This window comes from Macaca thibetana, chromosome 14 (genome assembly GCF_024542745.1).
Source record: "Macaca thibetana thibetana isolate TM-01 chromosome 14, ASM2454274v1, whole genome shotgun sequence".
NCBI classification, from domain to species: Eukaryota; Metazoa; Chordata; class Mammalia; order Primates; family Cercopithecidae; genus Macaca; species Macaca thibetana.
Window position 1 is genome coordinate 81,116,803 of NC_065591.1, and position 24,118 is coordinate 81,140,920.

Sequence of the window (24,118 nt, forward strand, 5' to 3'; positions counted from 1 at the left end):
CTATTCAATTTTTTCAAAGCAGATATTGTAAAAGGTAATTACACACAATGTTTAACATCTCATTGGGTATCATAGGAGACTGTAAACTTCTCTTTTCTAAGTACCAGTCCAAGGTATCAAAATATCTTTGAATGCCAGTCTGGTTTTGAATGGATAAAACAAAATATTGTTTCTCTCAACCTCTTGGAAATGAGGTCTTTATAAGTCACTGATACTTCTCCAAGCTACAACAGATTTAACAATCTTTAAGCATGAGACCTCATATTTGCAAGGAGGCTTCAAAGAATAATATAAAGAATGAATTCAGTATATGTGGTTTGAAAACGTGAATGAAGATCTTGGAATCACATTTTAGTATCTTTGCATAAAAAATATCCAGATTCACTAATATTGGCTAGATCACATTGTGGTGATTCATTGTTTTCTCACTGTCTTTTTGTTTAAGAAAACGTTGCAAAGGGAAGAAATAATACAAGTATTGATATCTATAGCTCTATTGTTTGTCCTAAAACATGAATAAAAAGATATGCTTATGGCAATTTTTTAGTTAAAAAAGTTACAGAATAATATGTGTAGTTAAGCACATATTAATATTAAAATAAAAAGATGGCCGGGCGTGGAGGCTCACGTCTGTAATCCCAGCACTTTGGGAGGCCGGGGCGGGTGAATCACGAGGTCAAGAGTTCAAGACCAGCCTGACCAAGATGGTGAAACCCTGTCTCTACTAAAAATACAAAAAATTAGCCGGGTGTGGTGGTGGGCACCTGTGGTCCCAGCTACTCAGGAGGCTGAGGCAGGAGAATGGTGTGAAACCGGGAAGTGGAGGTTGCAGTGAGCCGAGATCACACTACTGTACTCCAGCCTGGACGACAGAGCAAGACTCTGTCTCAAAAAAAGTAATAATAATATTAATAATAATAATAATTAGCTGGGCACGGTGGCAGGTGCCAGTAATCCCAGCTACTTGGGAGGCTAAGGCAGGAGAATTGCTTGAACTCGGGCGGCAGAGGTTGCAGTAAGCTGAGATCGCACCACTGCACTCCAGCCTGGGTGACAGAGTGAGATTCTGTCTCAAAATAAATAAATAAATAAATAAATAAGTAAATAAATACATACATAAAAAATAAAAAGACAGACATTTGTGCTTTTTTTTCTCATTGAAGAGATTATATAATCAAATTTTCGGAATACTAACTTGAGAAGTATAATTGAAGACAGAGAAAACAAGAACTCTCATAATCATTTCATACACAGCTATGCTTTAAAATTTATCACAAGCCTTTGCTATGATAATAATTTTAGGTATTTTGAAGTTTTAATTTAACTGTAAACATTAAAATGTTGCTGAATCTCTTTAGTTTCTTTGACATAAAAATAAAGCTTGGATCAGGTCGTCCTTAATATAAATTCTAGAATACACATTCACCAAAGTCTAAGGGTAAGAAAAATAAAAAGTGACAATTTGACTGTAACAACAGATCTGGAGAAATATGTATTTTAATATCCTGGAGAAAGTATAACCTTTACCTTCCAATTATTTATTCAATATGGCATTGGGTTTTTAATATGCACAAATGACTACTAATTTTATAATAGTCCTACAAAATATAAAAATATGTTTCTAACTTATCATATGTTTGGGAATTAAATGTAAAAATGATGTCACTGCACATTATTTTTAAATAAATATGAATTTATTCAATAATTAAAAAGCTACATTTTTTGTTTATAAATCAAGAGCCTTTTAATAAAAATTAAAAATGATTCCAAAATAGCAACTTTTCAATAACTAAATGTGTTAAACCTGAGAAAGTGATCACATAATATGATGTTCTTTAATCATTTTTGTCAAGTCTTTCTTTTAACCCTTTCTTCCCAAGTTCTTGGTTTCATATTTTCTACTGCCTGTTAGACATTTATACCTGAAATTCACTGTAAATTTACCGTACCTAAAATTACTATTATCCTATTCATACTTCCAAAACTATCTTCTCCTTCTAATTCCCATATATCTGGAAATAGAACCTATATCCTTCTCAGAGACTCAAATCTCTCTGAGTGATACCACTTATTTCTCTTGCCAGCTTTCAATCACCTGTCGTTTCCTTTCAAACAGGCTTCCCAAAGAAAACATCTGATCACAGCGATCTCCTATTGATTAACCTTTTGTACTCCCCTGTGAAAAAACACCCATATTCTTTCTGTCCTATTGCCTATGGCCAAACACATCTGTTTCAAATTCTTTCTGGCTTTATATTCCAGGTTTCTCCTTTATTTGCTCTAATCGAGCTCAACGAATACTTACCAACTAACACATTTTCTCATCCCTTCATCTTCACACATGCTAGCCTACTCATTTAGAGTGACTTCTTTTCCATTTCTTATGTTGAATCCCAGCAACTTTTCAAGGCTTATCTTAAAGCCATCATTTCATAAAGATATCCTGATTTTTGCTGCCACGAAAATTCTCACTTCCCTGAACCCTTAGATTATTAGTATGACTCTTATGCTCCTTATTACAGTCTAGCTCTTTATTTTTACATTATTTTTTCTGTATTAATAAACTGTAAATGTCTTGAGATCAAGAACTCTTTCTAAATAGTTATTACATATTACCTTACACATAGAGGGTATCAGTTGAATAAATATTAGAATATCAATTGAATAGTAAATAGTAGATGAAAAATATAGGAGAATTAACCTGAGAATGAATAAAAACGTCAAAGGTGGGCAGCTCTTCGAGAATTAATTTATTCACTCAAGAAATATTTATTTAGTGTCCAAAATACTCCAGAGAGTATTATGCTAGGAGCTCATGCAATTTCACAACTGAAACTTGTTCTAAATGTCTGAGAGGAGATAACGTGGAGTATCGAATCTTCCACAATTAATGCAACATCATGACAGTAAATGTTTTGACAAATTAAAACTTTAATGTTTTTGCATTTATATGAAAGAAAAAAGTGTTCAATTGTATATTTGAATGAAAAATACATTCAATATTAAAAAGAAAGTTTCTGGAAGAATATGTAAGTGGAATTGTTATTAACTTGGATTGAACATGTGCATTTATCTCAGGTTCCTTAGGCAAACAGAATACTAAAATAACAATTTAGAGATATAAAAACAGATGCCACAATGGCAAAAATAACATAGGAAGTGATAAGAACAATAAAGAGATGTTAACACATTTTTGAAAAGTGACAAGTGGATGAGGTGGCCGTTTAGGAACTGATCAAACAAAACATATGAAGCCAAAGTCCCACTGCCTTCAAACAGAGATTACCTTGAGAAGTAAACCCATCTTTTGATCACAACACTGGAAAAACCCAGGTCTCAGTGTAATAGAAGGAAGTTAGAGTCGGGGTTCATCATTTAAAAGAAAAAATCTGTTTGTGTCTGCATATGGGGTAATTTTATACCCAGATTCACTTTGCTCTGATCACAAGCCACGCAACGACTGCTCCACAAACCCAAAGACAAGGAGGGGTGAAATACAAAGGCTCTATGTATAGAAATAACTGGTCATGGAAGGCAGGGCTGAGATGCCAGTCATTAACTGAATAAATATTTAATGAAAGCACTCTAAGTGTCATCTCAAAATAACACTTCCTAAGTGGAGTTGCACAAATTTCCATCAGAACCTCCTCTCCAACCCCAACCTTCCCTATCTCAATTAATGAAATTCCAGTTGCTCAGAACAAAAACTCTAGAGTCAGCCTTGACTTCACTTCCTTTCACATTACATATACAATCCATGGAATACATTTTGTGAACTCTAACTTTAAAATATATTCAGAATATGACCACTTCTCACCACTTCCACTATCACCACCCTGGTCAAAAAAATCATCATACCTCAACTGGATGACTGCAACAGCTCCTAACTGGACCCCCTGCTTCTGCACTTGCTTCCCATCACTTACTCTTAACACAGCAGCCATAGTGACCCTGTTGAAAAGCAAGCCATATCATGTCATTTCTCCACTCACACTCTCCCACGACTCCTTTACCAATCAAAGTAAAAGCCAAAGGCCTAAATGTTCTGGATACATGAACCTGAATTACAGAGTTAAAATCTGGGCTAGGAATATAAACCTGGGACAGGAAAGCATATGGATGCATCAATAAGATGAAAGAGACTACCAGAGAAATGTGTATAGCTAGAGAGGAAAAGAGGTTGAAGAAATGGACACTGGTATGTTCTAATACTTAGAGCTTGTGGAGATGACAAGGAACAACAAAAATAGACGGAGTGAAAAGGGCCAGAAAATGTGGAGAAAAAAAGATAAGTAGAAAAAGTGTTTCAGTAAAGTGAATGACCAGCTGTACTAAGAACTGCTTGTTAGTCAAGCCCATTGAAGAGTGAGAACTGAACAATAACATGGTCACTGCGGAACCTGGAAATGTTTTAATGGTGTGCTGTGGGCAAATGTTGGTTGATTTAAAAGAATAAGAGGAAAGGAACTGGATTGCTGAGAAAGGGAGCAGTAGCTAGAAGGGATGTGAGTCAGGAAAGAAACTTTTATTCATCATTTCCTTTTGGTACTTAGGTAAAAAGAGGCACCCAAAAATAAGGATTGAATAAATTAAGCTCGATATTCAACAGATTTACTCTAAATACATTAACCTTCTAAAGTTCATACTTATCCTGCAGACTCTCATTAGACACTAAGGGAATATTTTCATTTCCCCTGGAAAAAAACTCAAACTAGAGCAATTAGATGATGTTTAAGTCTCAAGAAACTCAGATGTCCTATTAATTTTTCATGAACCTTAATCATCTTCTCTGGAAATTTTCACCACTTTGTTTCATCTATGGTTAAGATACACTGTTGCCATGCTAACCTATCATGTATCCCAGCTGATTTTTGACAAGCAATAAAATTATGAAACCATACAGCAAAGCAATTTTAAAGATTTAAATAGATGAGAGCAAGACCAGAGATCAAAACTGCTGCAGACTTCCTGGTTTCATTTAAACCCATGAAATTAAATAAACAATAGCAATAAAATTTTGCCAGTCTTGGTGAGATCCATAGAAATTCTTGCCTGGTTTTCACTGAAAACTGGAAAAACTATTCCCATAGTGACCGGTTAAAAGATTAAAAACACAAAGTAGAAAAATGATGGCTAGTGCAGGCATGCTATGTAAAAGTACAGACAATAACAAACTAACAGCTAGACATGCCTCTGACTCACGGAAAAATATGTGAAATCAGGTTATTCAAGCTTAAAAACAATGAATCACACAACTTAGAATACAGATGTCAGGAAAGCATGTTTGTGTCAGGTCTTTGAGTCCAAGCCTGCATGCTAATGTCAGGCCTCTTAGTCTAAGCCTGAGTGTATACATCCAGATGGCCTGAAGTAACTGAAGAATCACAAAAGAAGTGAATATGGCCGATTCCTGCTTTAACTGATGATATTACCTTGTGAAATTCCTTCTCCTGGCTCAAAACCTCCCCCACTGAGTCAAGTGGGGGGCACGTTGTGATCCCCCACCCCTGCTTGCCAGAGAACAACCTCCTTTGACTGTAATTTTCCATTACCTACCCAAATCCTATAAAACGGCCCCACCCCTATCTCCTTTCCTTGACTCGCTTTTCAGACTCAGCCCACACCCAGGTGATTAAAAAGCTTTATTGCTCATTCAAAGCCTGTTTGGTGGTCTCTTCATATGGGTGCACATGACCTTTGGTGCCATGACTCAGACTGGGGGACCCCCACCTTGGGAGATCAATTCCCTGTCCTCCTGCTCTCTGCTCCGTGAGAAAGATCCACCTACAACCTTGGGTCCTCAGACCTACCAGTCCAAGGAACATCTCACCAATTTTAAATCGGGTAAGTGGCCTCTTTTTACTCTCTTCTCCAGCCTCTCTCACTATCCCTCAACCTCTTTCTCCTTTCAATCTTGGTGCCACCCTTGAATCTCTCCCTTCTCTTAATTTCAGTAGAGACAGAGGAGACACGTTTTATCCATGAACCCAAAGCTCCAGCGCCGGTCACTCAGGAAGACAATCTTCCCTTGGTGTTTAATCACTGTGAGGACGCCTGCCTGATTATTCACCCACATTTCAGAGGTGTCTGATCACCGCGGGGATGCTTGCCTTGATCCTTCACCTTAGTGGCAAGTACCACTTTCCTGGGGGGCAAGTACCCCCAACCCCTTCTCTCCATGTCTCTACCTTCTCTTTTCTCTAGGCTTGCCTTCTTCACTATAGGCAACTTTCCACCCTTCATTCCTCCTTATTCTCTCTTAGCCTGTGTTCTCAAGAACTTAAAACCTCTTCAACTCACACTTGACCTAAAACCTAAATGCCTTATTTTCTTCTGCAATGCCACCTGACCCCAATGCAAACTCGACAATGATTCCAAATAGCCAGAAAATGGCACTTTAAATTTCTCCATCATATGAGATCTAGATAATTCTTGTTGTAAAATGGGCAAATGGTCTGAGGTGCCTGACATCCAGGCATCCTTTTACATATCAGTCCCTCCCTAGTCTCTGTTCCCAGTGTGACCCATCCCAAATCCTTTTTTCCCTCCCACCTGTCCCCTCAGTCCCAACCCCAAGCATCACTGAGTCTTTTCAATCTTCCTTTTCTACCGACCCATTTGACCTCTCCCCTGCTCCCCAGACTGCTCCTCCTCAGGCCGCTCCCCACCAGGCTTAATCAGGCTCCAATTCTTCCTCAGTCTCCACTCCCCTACCCTATAATTCTTCTATCACCTCCCCTTCTCACACCCAGTGTGGCTTACAGTTTCATTCCATGACTAGCCCTCCCCCACCTGCCCAGTAATTTCCTCTTAAAGAGCTGGCTGGAGCTAAAAGCATAGTCAAGGTTAATGCTCCTTTTTCTTTATCCAGCCTCTCCCAAATCAGTTAGTGTTTAGGCTCTTTGTCATCAAATATAAAAACCCAGCTCAGTTCATGACCTGTTTGTCAACAACCCTTAGACACTTTACTGCCCTAGACCCAGAGGGGCCAGAAGGCCATCTTATTCTCAATATGCATTTTGTCACCCAGTCAGCTCCTGACCTTAAAAAAAAGCTTCAAAATTAGTATCAGGCCCTCAAACCCTACAACAGGAATTAATCCACCTCACCTTCAAGGTATACGATAATAAAGAAGAGTTGTAATTACTTGCCTCTGCTATAAGAGAAACCCCAGCCATGTTTTCCAGCACACAAGAACTTCAAAATGCCTAAGCCACAGCAGTCAGGCATTCCTTCAGGACCTCCTCCCCCAGGATCTTGCTTCAAGTGCCAGAAATCTGGCCACTGGGCCAAAGAATACCTGCAGTCCACGATTCCTCCTAAGCCATGTTCCATCTGTGTGGGACCCACTGGAAATCAGACTGTCCAACTCGCCCAGCAGCCACTTCCAGAGCCCCTGGAACTCTGGCCCAAGGCCCTCTACCTGACTCCTTCCCAGGACTTCTCAGCTTAGGGGCTGAAGACTGACACTGCCTGATTTTCTCTGAAGCCTCCTAGACCATCACAGATGCTTTGGGTAACTCTCACAGTGGAAAGTAAGTCCGTCCCCTTCTTGATCAATATGGAGGCTACCCAATCCACATTACCTTCTTTTCAAGGGCATGTTTCCCTTGCATCCATAAGTGTTGTGGGTACTGACGGCTAGGCTTCTAAACCTCTTAAAATTCCCCAACTCTGATGGCAACATGGACAACATTCTTTTATGCACTCCTTTTAGTTATCCCCACCTGCCCGGCTCTCTTATTAGGTTGAGACATTTTAACTAAATGATCTGCTTCCCTGACTATTCCTAGGCTATAGCCACACCTCATTGCCACCCTTTTCCCTAGTTCAAAGCCTCTTTCACGTCCTCCCCTTTTATCTCCCCACCTTAATCCACAAGTATAGGATACCACTACTCCCTCCTTGGCAACCGATCATGCACCCCTTACCAACCCATAAAAACCTAATCACTCTTAACCTGTTCAACACCAATATCCCATCCAACATCACACTTCAAAAGGATTAAAGCCTGTAATCACTCACCTGTTACAGCATGGCCTTTTAAAGCCTATAAACTCTCCTTACAATTCTCTATTTTACCTATCCAAAAAACCGGACGAGTCTTACAAGTTAGTTCAGGATCTGCGCCTTATCAACCAAATTGTTTTGCCTATCCACTCCATGGTGCCAAACCCACATACTCTCCTATCCTCAATACCTCTCTCCACAACCCCTCCACAACCCATTATCCTGTTCTGGATCTCAAACATGCTTTCTTTACTATTCCTTTGCACCCTTCATCCCAGCCTCTCTTAGCTTACACTTGGACTGACCCTGACACCCATCAGGCTCAGCGAATTACCTGGGTTGTACTGCCACAAGGCTTCACGGACAGCCCCCATTACTTCAGTCAAGCCCAAATTTCTTCCTCATCCATTATCTATCTCGGCATAATTTTTCATGAAAACACACATACTCTCCCTGCTGATCATGCCTGGCTAATCTCCCAAACCCCAACCCCTTCTACTAAACAACAACTCCTTTCCTTCCTATGAATGGTTAGGTACTTCTGCCTTTGGATACTTAGTTTTACATCCTGACTAAGCCATTGTATAAACTTACAAAAGCAAACCTAGGTGACTCCATAGATCCTAAATCCTTTCCCCACTTCCCGTTCCATGCCTTAAAAAACAGCCCTAAAGCTGCTCTCACACTAGCTCTCCCTAACTCATTCCAACCCTTTTTCATTACATACAGTCAAATTACAGGGCTGTGCAGTCAGAATTCTTACACAAGAGCCAGGACTACACCTTGTAGCCTTTCTGTCCAAACTACTTGACCTTAACTGATTTAGGCTGCCCCCCACATTATTCCAGATACCACACCTGATTCCCATGACTGTATCTCTCTGATCCACCTGACATTCACTCCATTTCCCCATATTTCTTCTTTCCTGTTCCTCACCCTGATCACACTTGGTTTACCGATGGCAGTTCCACCGGGCCTAACTGCCACTCATTAGCAATGGCAGGCTATGCCATAGTATCTTCCACATCTATCCTTGAGGCTACTGCTCTGCCCCCTCCACTATGTCTCAGCAAGCCGAACTCATTACCTTAACTCGAGCCCTCACTCTTGCAAAGTGACTATGTGTCAATATCTATACTGACTCTAAATATGCCTTCCATATCCTGCACCACCATGCTGTTATATGAGCAGAAAGAATTTTCCTCATTAAACAAGGGTCCTCCATCCTTAATGCCTCTTTAATAAAAATTCTTCTCAAGGCTGCTTTACTTCCAAAGGAAGCTGGAGTCATTCACTGCAAGGGCCATCAAAAGGCATCAGATCCCATCACTCAGGGTAACGCTTACGCTGTTAAGGTAGCTTAAAAAGCAGCTAGCATTCCAATTTCTGTCTCTCATGGAAGTTTTTCTCCTTCTCATTGGTCACTCCCACCTACTCCCCAACTGAAACTTCCACCTATCGATCTCTTCCCACACAAGGCAAATGGTTCTTGGACCAAGGATCTCCTTCCAGCCTCATAGGTCCATTCTATTCTGTCATCATTTCATAACCTCTTCCATGTAAGTTACAAGCTGCTAGCCCACCTCTTAGAACCTCTCATTTCCTTTCCATCATGGAAATCTATCCTCAAGGAAATCACTTCTCAGTGTTCTATCTGCTATTTGACTACTCCTCAGGGATTGTTCAGGCCCTCTCCCTTCCCTACACATCAAGCTCAGGGATTTGTCCCTTTCCAGGACTGGCAAATTGACTTTACTCACATGCCCTGAGTCAGGAAACTAAAATACTTCTTGGTCTGTGTAGACACTTTCACTGGATGGGTAGAGGCTTTTCCCACAGGGCCTGAGAAGGCCATCATGGTCATCTCTTCCCTTCTGTCAGATGTAATTCCTTGGTTTGGCCTTCCCACCTCTATACAGTCTGATAATGGACTGGCCTTTATTAGTCAAATCACCCAAGCAGTTTATCAGGCTCTTGGTATTCAGTGGAACCTTCATACTCCTTACTGTCCTCAGTCTTCAGGAAAAGTAAAATGGACTAATGGTCTTTTTAAAACACACCTCACTTAAAAAGGACTGGACAATACTTTTACCACTTGTCCTTCTCAGAATTCTGGTCTGTCCTTGGGATGCTACAGGATACAGCCCATTTGAGCTCCTGCAGGGATGCTCCTTTTTATTTGGCCCCAGTCTCATTCCAGACACCAGCCCAATTTGAACTACACCCCAAAAACTTGTCATCCCTACTATCTTCTGACTAGTCATACTCCTATTCACCATTCTCAACTACTCAGAAATATTCTGCCCTTGTTTACACTGCCAGTTTACACTTTACCTTCAAACCATCATAACTGATATCTCCTGGTTTTACCTCAAACCGCCACCCTTAAGTCTCTCTTAAAGTGGATAGATGATCTTTGCTGACAGGGTACACTCCAATAATAATAAAGTGGACAGATTATCTTTGCTGACAGGGTACACTTCACCTTGATGAAGTCCTATTCTTTACTTTTATATGCACTCTTATTCTCGTTCCCATTCTTATGCCACCCTCTACCTCTCCCCAGCTATTTCCACCACACTATCAATCTCACTCACTCTCTCCTAGCCATTTCTAATCCTTCTTTAACAAACCATTGCTGGCTTTGCATTTCTCTTTCATCCCAAATCGCCAAGGACTTGACTTACTCACTACTAAAAAAAAAAAAAAAAAAAAAAAAAAAAAAGACTGTATTTTTAAACGAAGAGTGTTGTTTTTACCTAAATCAATCTGGCCTGCTCTATGATAACATTAAAAAAAAAAAAAAAAACTCAAGGATAGAGCCCAAATAACTCGCCAACCAAGCAAATAATTATGCTGAACCCCCTTGGGCACTCTAATTGGATGTCCTGGGTCCTCCCAATTCTTAGTCCTTTAATACCTGTTTTTCTCCTTCTCTTATTTGCATTTTGTGTCTTCCATTTAGTTTCTCAATTAATACAAAACCATATCCAGGCCATCACCAATCATTCTATATGACAAATGTTTCTTCTAACAACCCCACAATATCACCCCTTACCACAAAATCTTCCTTTAGCTTAATCTCTCCCACTCTAGGTTCTCATGCCATCCCTAATTCCGCACAAAGCAGCCCTGAGAAATATTGTCCATTATCTCTCCTTACCACCCAAAAACTGTCACTGCCCAAACACTTTACCACTATTTCGTTTTGTTTTTCTTATTAATACAAGAAGACAAGAATGTCAGGCCTCTGAGCCCAAGCCTGCATGTGTACATCCAGATGGCCTGAAGTAACTGAAGAGTCACAAAAGAAGTTAAAATGACTGGTTCCTGCCTTAACTGATGACATTACCTTGTGAAATCCCTTCTCCTGGCTCAAAAGCTCCCCCACTGGGCACCCTGTGACCCCAGCCCCTGCCCACCAGAGAACAACCCCTTTTGACTGTAATTTTCCACTACCTACCCAAATCCTATAAAACAGCCCCATCCCTGTCTCCCTTTGCTGACTCTCTTTTCAGACTCAGCCCGCCTGCACCCAGGTGATTAAAAAGCTTTATTGTTCACACAAAGTCTGTTTGGTGGTCTCTTCACATGGACGCGCATGACAGTTTGTTCCTGAATAAAAATAATAACAGAAGAATAAAGAGGTATTCATGTAAACATCAATTAATTACTACTATTTAAAAGGCAGATTCTGCATTATTTCCATAATTGAGAATCCATGAAATTAGTATGAAATTAATGTCTACCTCAGCGAAATATGAAGATATGCTACATTTTGTAGTAAGCACTAGGTTTCATGCTTTCTTAAGTTAGGACTTTTTCCAATCATCTGTAATTTATACAGGTAAATTAGGTGAGTGCAAACCTTAATAAAGGATTTGATTTGGTAGATAGTCTTAAATTTGGTAATCACAGAGCACAGCTGGAAAATACTTGCAGACACCCATTACATAGTTGAAGAACAAAATGTTACATTCTACACAGGTTTTAAATCAATAAAGGTGTAAAGCGGGAGAAGAGTCAACAAATGGGTTCCGGCTATTGATTGTATTATTTTGGTTACTTTGGTCACCTCAACACTCTATGCTTTAGACTTCTCAAATGTAAATAAATTTGTAGTTTGGACAACAGATTTTTAAAGTTTAATTAGTGTAGATAAACTAGAATTTAGATTTACATCACATTTAATTTCTAGTTTTAAAAATGGAGAATTATCTCATAAAACATCCATGTTTTTAAAAGCTACTTAATGGACACTGTGTTGCACTGCTCAGACACTTTCCTTTCACACCCTCTGACCAACTTCCAGAATCAACACACTCATTCACCATTCTTCCAGGTTCTGAAAAGGTTGCCTGGGAGGGCTCACTACTGAGACCTGCCCCAGGAATACCTATCCACAGAACAAAGTTTCCTTGCCTATGTCTAAGTGCCTCACTCTGGAGGTATCTCAAATCCAATGACTGGTCAATTAGGGGTTACAAAGGTTTGGCCCCCTGGCTTCAAGACAGAACCACTGTAAGGTATCATTTCATCTGCAGAGCTCCCATCAGATCTTCTGGGACCTCTATGGACTCGTATCACATAGTTCAAGTTCTGCCTTGCGTTTTTAGTTAATCATTATTGATTGTTGTCCTAAGCATACTTCCCAACAAATCTGCTGTATGCAATATGCCTGCCAGCCTGTTTCCAAGGAAACCTAACCTAAAACATCATTCATCCTTGAGGCTAGAAGACCATAAAAGGCAAATAAGTCATCAGTCCCCCCAAATGACTGTTTCTAAACCAATCTGTCGCCAAAGCTTAGTCAGTTACTACATACTGAAAAATGAGACAAAAAATCTTAATTTAATCCATGTCTTTGGTCCCTCAGTCATTATCTGAAACAGCCATAACTAAATCCATTTATGGAGAGTTTACTATATTCCAAGCACCACACATACCACTTAACTATATGTTTTTGATTAATATTCAGAGTAACTCCATGGAAAAGTTGCTATCATTAACTACATTTTCATAAAGAAGTAAACCAAAGATTAAGTATGTTAATTTTCATCTCCACGGTCATAATATTAGAAAGTAGAACATACAGGTCTCCATCCCAAGCTGTAGTATTCCAGAATCCACAATCTGATACTATACAAGGTCCTGTAATTTTCATCAATCTTGGCAGCAAACGTGTGTGAGGTTTTACCATGAGAAAATATGAGTGTACCACAGCAAGAAACAATCACAATTTCCTTGGAAAACCCATCAAATTAGGATATCGTTCTTGTGTAGGGAAGTCAATGTCATGTATGAAAACTAGTGAGGCATTTTAAATAATCAAAACTCCAACCTTTGCCTTCCTAATAAATCAGTGCTTCAAGCTTAGCTTTACCTTGACAGAAATAGTATTTCTGTGTCCTGTCTTTGGTACTTTGAACTTGTACTTTCACTGTGAAAAACTTAAACTCCATCTTAAAAAGTGAGCTAAAACTCAAACTACTGAATTTGTAATAGCTGTATATATTATCAGTTTGATTCTTTCTAACTGGCACAGTATATGAAAATAAATATTAGACTTTTTAAAATAGGGGGATTTATTCAAATGTCACCACTTCACAATATTAGAAGAGTTTAGTAGTATGGACAATCCAAAGCTTTCACATTACTATAGAAAACACATATATGTGTTTTCAATAAACCTCAGTTCTAAATGGTAATTTTAAACTTACTTTTGTTTTCTGACACCAGCAACATAGATGTCCAAAAATAAGAAAAGTGTTAGAAATATGAAAGTCCTCAGCATGGATGGATAGTGTGGCAGAAGAGACACCGTGGAGAACAGTTAATAACACGCCTTCAGCCAGACAGGTCTGTGTTTATATCTCACCTCTACCTTAACTAAATGTTTGACTTTGGGCATGCTATTTAGTCTCTCTGAGCCACATTCTTTTCTGCATCACCGAGTTAACAATACATGTCTCATAGGCATATAGTAAGAATTAAATAATATAATATTTGCAAAAGCTGTGAAAGAACCTCTTAGGCACTTAATTAGTAGGTGCTATTATCTTTGACAAAGATGTGATACTCACTTTTTAGTGGGAATCACCATATGGGAAATTGCTTTGTTTTACTTCAAGGGAACTCTTAAGACAACTGTGCAGTGAAAATGTTTGAAAGCATGCATTTTACATTTCTAAGTGCCAAATAGAAGTAATTGGACAAAGAAGGAAATGGCAGGAAAAGACTGTAAATTACCATAATAGCATAATGTAAAATTTAGCTTAGAAATATTTGCCTTACTCAAATTCATGTCTAGGCAGCAGCAAGGTTTGCCTATTTTCCACTTATGAAAACAAAAACTCCCTTGGGGGATAGAACAAATGAGCGAGCTTGTAACCTCCCAAATCTGGGAAAGCTATAAACCATTTCCTAAGCGTACATGATAAACAGATGGTCTGATAAAAATAATTTCTTTGCCTTAAAATTTTATTTAAAGTCAATTATTGTAACAATTTAAAATATCTATGAGATAGAGTGGTTTTAAGAAAACAGTATTTAGAATTGAGATTTAATAAGGCATAAGTAAAACATACAAAAACTGATGTTTAAAATATGAATGAATGTGAATGTAAAACCTAACCTTGTAAAGTCAAGGTCTATTTCAATCTACAAGGTGCTAGGTGAATCTAAGAAATATTGACAGCATTTGTCAGATATGCACAGAATTAGGAGTAAGTAATTTTCCATTATTGTTTGCGCTGAGAATAAGGGAGGTGAGGTGAAAAATGATTTTGTCATAGACCAGATATAATACACAAATTGTGTCTATTTGTCTCTGGTGGTTCTTTCTAGAGACCTTTGCCATAGATACATTTTCCCCTCTGCTTTTGTTAGAGAGAAATAAGCACCATGACCTCAAAGATTAGACTTTAATTAAATACTCTATTCTGACTCAGTCTACTCCAAATGAGAGCCACTTTGGAAATACGTATTTCTCCTTTCTTCTTTATCCCTTCAAATTTCCTTTTCTGTAATTGCACCCTGTAAGGAAGAGTGTGCTATAAAGAGATGGGGGAAGGAGGATCTATCCACAAAGCATCTTTCAAGCTAGGTCCTGAACTCTGTATTAGTTGGTTTTTACTCTTTCAACAGATATGCATTGACTATGTGCCAGATATTGTGTTATGAATTCATCTTTCAAAGGGCTTTCAAAGGGCTCATGAGCTTATGGTCTATGGTCTAAACAGATAATAATTAAACAAATAATTTAATGATTGGTGTTGAAGAGTGCACATGGGTTGCTCACAAAAGGAAAGGTCAGGAAACTTAATCTAATAGGGAGGGTCAGTGAAGCCTGTTCAGCAGAAGTGATATGAAGATGAGATGTGAAGGACGAGTAAGAGTTCCCAGAGAACTCAAAGAGAATGGGTGGAGTTTAAGGTGTGAATATGTGGAATAAAATGAGGTTGGTTCCCAGGGTGAGACCAAAAAGTGGGAAGATGAGAAAGCATTCACTTAACGAGTGAACAAAATTTAATGGGATTGGTGGCATGGGGTGGCTCATGCCTATAATGCCAGCACTTTGGGAGGCTGAGGCAGGAGGACGGCTTGAGGCTAGGAGTTTGAGATTAGCCTGGGCAACATAGAGAGGCCCTATCTCTATAATTTTTTTTTTTTTTTAAATTTAGCCAGACATGGTGACATGTGCCTGTAGTCCCAACTACTCAGGAAGCTAAGCCCGGGGGTCCAAGCTGCAGTGAACCATGATCACACCACTGCTCTCCAGCTTGGGTGACAGAGGCAGACCTTGTCTCAAAAAAAAAAAAAAAAAAAAAAAAAAAGGAAGAAAAAAAATTAATGAGATTATATATTAAAGAACTCCTCAAAACCACTAATACATTAGTAGGCACTATGCATATTAAACTATATATTAAGCAGCATTTCCCACTGAATAATCCCTTTCCTTCTCTTCCCCTTCCATTTCCCTTCCCCTTCCTTTCCCTTCCCCTTCCCTTCCTCACATGCCCCCTCCCCTCTATCTGTGATAATTTTCAGAGAACAATCTTTTTTTGAAAGAATGGAAGAAGTGGTCTCCAATAACCTGCTTTACTACAATTATCCCTTTTTCTCCTCTCTGTCATTTTGGTAAAAGATTCTTACAGAACCAGAAGAAATAAGGCAACTTTTTTCTTAAATGAAAAAGTAAGAAAAGAAAAACTATGATGGATATAGACTGTAGACATCCAACTTCTTTATCTTCATCTCTTGCACTTCTGAACCGAATCTTCTGAAACAAGCCTGCAGTGGACTGAGAGCCTTCGTACTGAGGGCTCCCTGGGCCACCTCAAGAGTCAAGGCCCAGGGTGAGATGTCCTTTTCCTGTAGGAGGCAACCCACAGGGAGGCTCCAGAGTCACATATAACTAATGGAGCTTCCTTGAGGTGAGGAAAAGCTCTCTTGTCTTTTCCATCAACCCAAACATTATTATTTGCCAAAGTGGTCACTAAATTAATATTTGTTCTCCAAGAACAATGTACTGGGGAAGAAAACAAACTTTGAGATTCCACAGGAGAAGAAAACAAACCTTTCATTTATATGACAAAAATATCAAGTACATGAGGGTATCCTCATGTCATTTTAATTATTGATGAACTTGTTAGATCTTTATACTGCTATCCCATTTTTCCTTTTGATTCATATCCAACTGTTATTTGGGCACTGATGACAGTGAATGTGAAAAAAAAAGAATTCTGAATTTTAAAAGTAATCAAATTCTCTTTCAAAGGTCTACATCACATGAAAGATTCAGGAGCTCGTGGTAACCAAAATAATTTTCATGGAATTCTAAAAAGGATTCTAGTTGAGTAAGCAAAATATGTTTTTAGATAATGATGTTTATATGAGTACTTTAGCAGAATCCTCATAACAGAGACCATTTGAAAATGAGCTGTTCTCACTGATACAATTGGTCAAAACAGAAGCTAAGCACTCCCATCCCTCAAATTCTCTATTGTGCTTAAATTCTTTCTCACAGTGGCTGCTAAAACAACATCCTGAAGCCCTTTAGAACTGGAAGCTATTTTGGACAACTATTAATCTAATGTGGTGGTTGACAACTGTAGGTAATTTTGCCCCTCAAAAGGCATCTGGCTACATTTGGAGACACTTTTGGTAGTCACAGTGGGGACTATTGGTTTCTAGTGGGTTAAGACTAAAGATGCTGCAAAACATCCTATAATACACAGGACAAAATCCCATCAAAGAATTATCTGATCCAAAATGTCAATACTGCCATGATTGAAAAATCCTGATCTAGCACAAAAATTCTTGCAAACACTTTTGTGAGATAGCTCTTCATAATTTCTAGACTGGTCTCATTGTTATAAATCTCTTTATTATGTTAAATAAAAATGTATTCTCCTAAAACTTTCTGCCTATTGGGATCCCAAAGGAAAAGAAAACATCAAACCCTTCACCCACATGACAGATTTTCAGATAACTGAGACTACTTTCATATTCCCAGTTTCTCATTTTCAAGTTGAAAAGCCACATGCTCATGTCTTGTACTTGCTTCTCAAAAAAAAAAAAGTGTAATTTCAGAAATAAAAGCAATAACCAAGTTAAAACCAGGTCTTTTAAGATTATGAATGTAATAATAATATCTGTATTACCAAGTATTGACCACTAATGATGTGCCAAGGGTTTTATACACATTATTTTATAAACCAATATTGACAATATCAAAGATGCCCCTCCAGGTAAGAATCACTAGCACTGTTTTGCAGATGATGAAACTGAGCCTTAGCAAGGTTGAGAGATACACTCACAGACACAGAAGTAACAAGTTAGGGAGCTGGAACTGAATTCTAAAGTTCTTGCCCTTTGTGTGAATAGTTATGACTATTTTATTTCACATATAATTCAGTTTCCCTTTCTTAACCGTCTCCTACCACCAGTTCGTTTTCTCTTGTTTGTACCTACATTCCCTTCTCTCCTTTTCCTTTCTTCCCATCTTTGCCTCAAGCTGGCCACAGGGCTGTCACATCTGTTAACATAAACACCTCTTAAGAAGCAGGCCAGGCCACAGAAGGGACTTACTTAAAGCTCTTCCAGCTCTACACACTACTTCTTTTGTATTTTCCTTTTGCCTTGTGAAACGGGCCTGGGCCTGCTGAAAGAAATTAGATCTAGAAGCCTCTCTTCAGTGTGAACATAGGTGAAAAATTCTTTGATATACTGTTTTCAGATAGCAAAAAGGTTTTCAGTGATAGAGTATATACCAAAATGTAAACTAACCTCTATATTTTTTATGAATACATAAGGGTTCATTATACTATTCTTTCTACTTTTTTTATGTTGAAAAATAGTTTAAAAAACAACAAAATAACTCTCGCTGCTCTGTACTTGCATTCAGCAACTAATTTCTTTTCTTATTCCATATTTTCTATTTAATGTTATGGTGAAGAAATGACTTTCAAAATAAAGTTGCCAACACAAGGGAAGGTTAATTTCTAAAGTAAAATTTTTTTATTATTATACTTTAAGTTCTAGGGTACACGTGCACAACGTGCAGGTTTGTTACATATGTATACATGTGCCATGTTGGTTTGCTGAACTGATTAACTTGTCATTTACATTAGGTTTTCTCCTAATGCTATCCCTCCCCCATCCTCCCACCCCACGACAGGCCCTGGTGTATGATGTTCCCCACCTTGTGTCCAAGTGTTCTCATTGTTCAATTCCCACCTATAAGTGAGAACATGTGGTGTTTGCTTTTCTGTCTTGTGATAGTTTGCTCAGAATGATGGTTTCCAGCTGCATCCATGTCCCTAAAAAGGACAGGAACTCATCCTTTTTTATGGCTACATAGTATTCCATGGTGTATATGTGCCACATTTTCTTAATTCAGTCTATCATTGATGGACATTTGGATTGGTTCCAAGTCTTTGCTATTGCGAATTGTGCCGCAATAAACATATGTGTTCATGTGTCTTTAGAGTAGCATGATTTGTAATCCTTTGGGTATATACCCAGTAATGGGATTGCTGGATCAAATGGTATTTCTAGTTCTAGATCCTTGAGGAATCGCCATACTGTCTCCCACAATGGTTGAAGTAGTTTACACTTCCACCAACAGTGTAAAAGTGTTCCTATTTCTCCATGTCCTCTCCAGCATCAGCTGTTTCCTGACTTTTTAATTATATCATTCTAACAAGTGTGAGATGCTATCTCATTGTGGTTTTGATTTGCATTTCTCTGATGACCAGTGATGATGAGCATTTTTTCATGTGTCTGTTGGCTGCATAAATGTCGTCTTTTGAGAAGTGTCTGTTCATATGCTTTGCCCACTTGGGGTTGTTTGATTTTTTTCCTGTAAATTTGTTCAAGTTCTTTGTAGATTCTGGTTATTAGCCTTTTGTCAGATGGGTAGATTGTAAAAATTTTCTTCCATTCTGTAGGTTGCCTGTTCACTCTGATGGTGGTTTCTTTTGCCATGCAAAGCTCTTTACTTTAATTAGATCCCATTTGTCAATTTTGGCTGTTGTTGCCATTACTTTTGGTGTTTTAGTCATGAAGTCCTTGCTCATGCCTATGGCCTGAATGGCATTGCCTAGGTTTTCTCCTAGGGTTTTTATGGTTTTAGGTCTAACATTTAAGACTGTAATACATCCTGAATTAATTTTTATATAAGGTGTAAGGAAGGGATCCAGTTTCAGCTTTCTACAAATGACTAGCCAGTTTTCCCAGCACCATTTATTAAATAGGGAATCCATTCCCCATTTCTTGTTTTTGCCAAGTTTGTCAAAGATCAGATGGTTGTAGATGTGTGGTGTTATTTATGAGGCCTCTGTTCTGTTCCATAGGTCTATATCTCTGTTTTGGTACCAGTACCATGCTGTTTTGGTTACTGTAGCCTGGTAGTATAGTTTGAAGTCAGGTAGCGTGATGCCTCCAGCTTTGTTCTTTTTGCTTAGGATTGTCTTGGCAATACAGGCTCTTTTATGGCTCCATATGAACTTAAGTAGTTTTTTTTCAATTCTGTGAAGAAAGTCATAGTTAGCTTGATGGGGATGGCATTGAATCTATAAATTACCTTGGGAAGTATGGCCATTTTCATGATATTGATTCTTCCTATCAATGAGCATGGAATCTTCTTCCATTTGTTCGTGCCCTCTCTTATTTCGTTGAGCAGTGGTTTTGTAGTTCTCTTTGAAGAGGTCCTTCACATCTGTTGTAAGTTGGATTCCTAGGTATTTTATTTTCTTTGTACCAACTGTGAATGGGAGTTCACTCATGATTCGGCTTGCTGTTTGTCTGTAATTGGTGTATAGGAATGGTTGTGATTTTTGCCCATGGATTCTGTATCCTGAGACTTTTCTGGAGTTGCTTATCAGCTTAAGGCGATTTTGAGCTGAGATGATGGGCTTTTCTCAATATACAATCATGTCATCTGCAAAAAGGGACAATTTGACTTTCTCTTTTCCTAATTGAATACCTTTAAATACCCCAATTAAAAGACACAGACTGGCAAACTGGATAAAGAGTCAAGACCGATCAGTGTGCTGTATTCAGGAGACCCATCTCACGTGCAGAGATGCACATGAGCTCAAAATAAAGGGATGGAGGAAGATCTACCAAGCAAATGGAAAGAAAAAAAAAAAAAAAAAGCAAGCAGTTGCAATCCTAGTCTCTGATAAAACAGACTTTAAACCAACAAAGATCTAGAGTGACAAAGAAGGTCATTACATAATGATAAAGAGATCAATGCAACAAGAAGAGCTAAGTATTCTAAATATATATGCACCCAATACAAGAGCACCCAGATTCATAAAGCAAGTCCTTAAAGACCTACATAGACAGACTCCCATACGATAATAGTGGGAGACTTTAACACCCCACTGTCAATATTAGAGAGATCAATGAGATAGAAGGTTAACAAGTATATTCTGGAATTGAACTCAGCTCTGCACCAACTGGACCTAATAGGTATCTACAGAACTCTCCACCCCAAATCAACAGAATATACATTCTTCTCACACCACATCACACTTATTCAAAAGTTGACCACATAGTTGGAAGTAAAGCACTCCTCAGCAAATGTGTAAGAACAGAAATCACAACAAATTGTCTCTCAGACCACAGCGCAATCAAACTAGAATTCAGGATTAAAAAACTCACTCAAAACTGCTCAACTACATGGAAACTGAATAACCTGCTCCTGGATGACTTCTGGGTAAATAATGAAATGAAGGCAGAAATAAAGATGTTATTTGAAACCAATGAGAACAAAGACACAACATATCAGAATCTCTGGGACACATTTAAAGTAGTGTGTAGAGGGAAATTTATAGCACTAAATGCCCACAAGAGAAAGCAGGAAAGATCTAAAATTGACATTCTAACATCACAATTAGAAGAACTAGAGACGCAAAAGCAAACAAATTCAAAAACTAGCAGAAGGCAAGAAATAACTAAGATCAGAGCAGGACTGAAGGAGACGGAGACACAAAAAACCCTTCAAAAAATCAATGAATGCAGGAGCTGTTTTTTTTTTTTAAAGATCAACAAAATTGATAGATGACTAGCAAGACTAATAAAGAACAAAAGAAGAAGAATCAAATAGATGCAATAAAAAATGATAAAGGGGGTATCACCACTGATCCCACAGAAATACAAATTACCATCAGAGAATACTATAAACACCGCTATGCAAATAAACTAGAAAATCTAGAAGACATGGATAAATTCCTGGACACATACACCCTCCCAAGACTAAACCAGGAAGAAGTTGAATCTCTGAATAGACCAATAACAGGCTCTGAAATTGAGGCAATAATTAATAGCTTACCAACCAAAAAAAGTGCAGGACTAGATGGATTCATAGCCAAATTCTACCAGAGGTACAAAGAGGAGCTGGTACCATTCCTTCTGAAACTATTCCAATCAATAGAAAAAGAGGGAATCCCCCCTAACTCATTTTATGAGGCCAGCATTATCCTGATACCAAAGCCTGGCAGAGACACAACAAAAAAGGAGAATTTTAGACCAATATCGCTGATGAACATTGATGCGAAAATCCTCAATAAATTACTGGCAAACTGAATCCAGCAGCACATCAAAAAGCTTATCCACCAAAATCAAGTCGGCTTAATCCCTGGGATGCACGGTTGGTTCTACATATGCAAATCAGTAAACATAATCCATCACAGAAACAGAACCAAAGACAAAAACCACTTGATTATCTCAATAGACACAGAAAAGGTCTTTGACAAAATTCAACAGCCCTTCATGCTAAAAACTCTCAATAAACTAGGTATTGATGGAACCTATCTCAAAATAATAAAAGCTATTTATGACAAAACCACAGCCAATATCATACTGAATGGGCAAAAACTGGAAGCATTCCCTTTGAAAACTGGCACAAGACAGTCATGCCCTCTCTCACCACTCCTATTCAACGTAGTGTTGGAAGTTCTGGCCAGGGCAATCTGAAGTAAATTTCTTATGAACCCAGGATTAGGCCAAATTTCTTAAATTATTTAAGTAAAGACAAACTTACTTGTATATTTTCTCCCTTTTCAATTATTCCCTTCTATTTTCATGTTACCAATTTCATATATATGGGATGTATAGATGCAGACAGATGGGAACATGTTTTACAACATATATATAATAGTTTTGCTATCTTTCTTAGGTATACATTTAAACATGTGGTCTCTGTTCTCAATTATATTTCTTAGAAATTGAATAAAGTCCAAATATCCATCACCAATGAGAATATTAAATAAATTACAGTATTTTCCTACTGTGGAATATTATACAGTCATTAACATGAATGAGACATGTACAGTAATATGGGAAGATGTCCGTCATATGTAGTCAAGTGCTAGGAGCCAGTTACAAAACAATATGATCCAGCAAACAAATGTTATAAACTCATGTATGCAGAAGCATATGGGAAAATATCTGGAAAGATATATGTCAAACTGTAGAGAAAAGCATTGGGAAGTGGGAAACAATTTTTTTAAGTCTATTTTATTTTATATCTGTGAATTGTCTAAATATTTATAATGAGTTCATGTTATTTTTATAATAATATTAAATGATATGCTGATTAGCTAATCACCTTTGATGGTCTCCATTATTTAGCTAGATGCTCCCCACCCACATGCCATTATTTACTCTATTTGATTTTTCTAATTTTACTTCCCATTCTCTCTCCCATTACACTAGATTTACCTTTTCTAAACACTGACTGTTTCGTTTAATGCTTCCACCTCAACCCAGAGTATCTGTATTTCCCCTAAATTGCATCTCTAAAGAAAACTGTGCAAATATTAGATTTCCATATACATTAAAATACTCTATAAAAGGAGAAAAGTAAATATTCAAGAAATTATATATATCTATATATAGACAAATATAGATATATATAGACAGATATATATATTTCTTTTTTGAGACAAGGTCTCACTGTCTTGCCCAGGCTGGAGAGCAGTGGTGTGATCAAGGCTCAGTGAAACCTCAAACACGGGAGATCAAGCAATCCTCCTGCCTCAGCCTTCCTAGTAGCTGGGACTACAGGTGTGTACCACCACACCTGGCTTTTTTTTTTTTTTTTTTTTATTTACTGTAGACATGAGGTCTCCTTATGTTGCTCAGGCTGATCTTGAAATCCTGGGCTCAAGTGGTCTTCCTGCCTTGACCTCCCAAAGTGCTGAGATTACAGGCACGAGTCACTGTGCTTGGCCTACATTTTGAATCAACAAGCTTTAATATGCTTTAATTCATTACTTCCTGAAATGTAAGGTGCCAAAAAATAATAAAGAATAGTTACCAAGTTCTTGAGCAGATAACTATTTTCCTTGTAAAAAGATGGCTTACTTAAACATCAAGAATACTATGATAGCCTTGAATACCTTTTAGAATGAGATAGGACCCACAAAAAAAGAAAAAGATGCATAGCACCCTACAAATGTGAAAAAGCAAGAGATACATTTCTTACCATTGTGAGGGTAAATGGATGATTTTCTAATGCAGATACACTGGGACAATGTAGAATAATATACTAAAAAGCAACAAAGAGATAAGTTTTAAATGACCAATTAAGAAT

The 24,118-nt window shown here is 38.1% G+C and overlaps 1 protein-coding gene across 8 annotated transcripts in view; it reads right to left on the reverse strand.

Moving 5' to 3' along the window:
* The window catches only part of NOX4 (NADPH oxidase 4), a 191,954-nt gene that overhangs the window by 71,530 nt on the left and 96,306 nt on the right, over positions 1–24,118 (reverse strand). For all 8 annotated transcript variants that reach the window (XM_050755530.1, XM_050755535.1, XM_050755531.1 and 5 more), the window contains one exon: positions 24,011–24,073. In XM_050755530.1, coding sequence (XP_050611487.1) covers positions 24,011–24,073 — 63 coding nt within the window. The remainder of the gene's footprint in view (positions 1–24,010; positions 24,074–24,118) is intronic.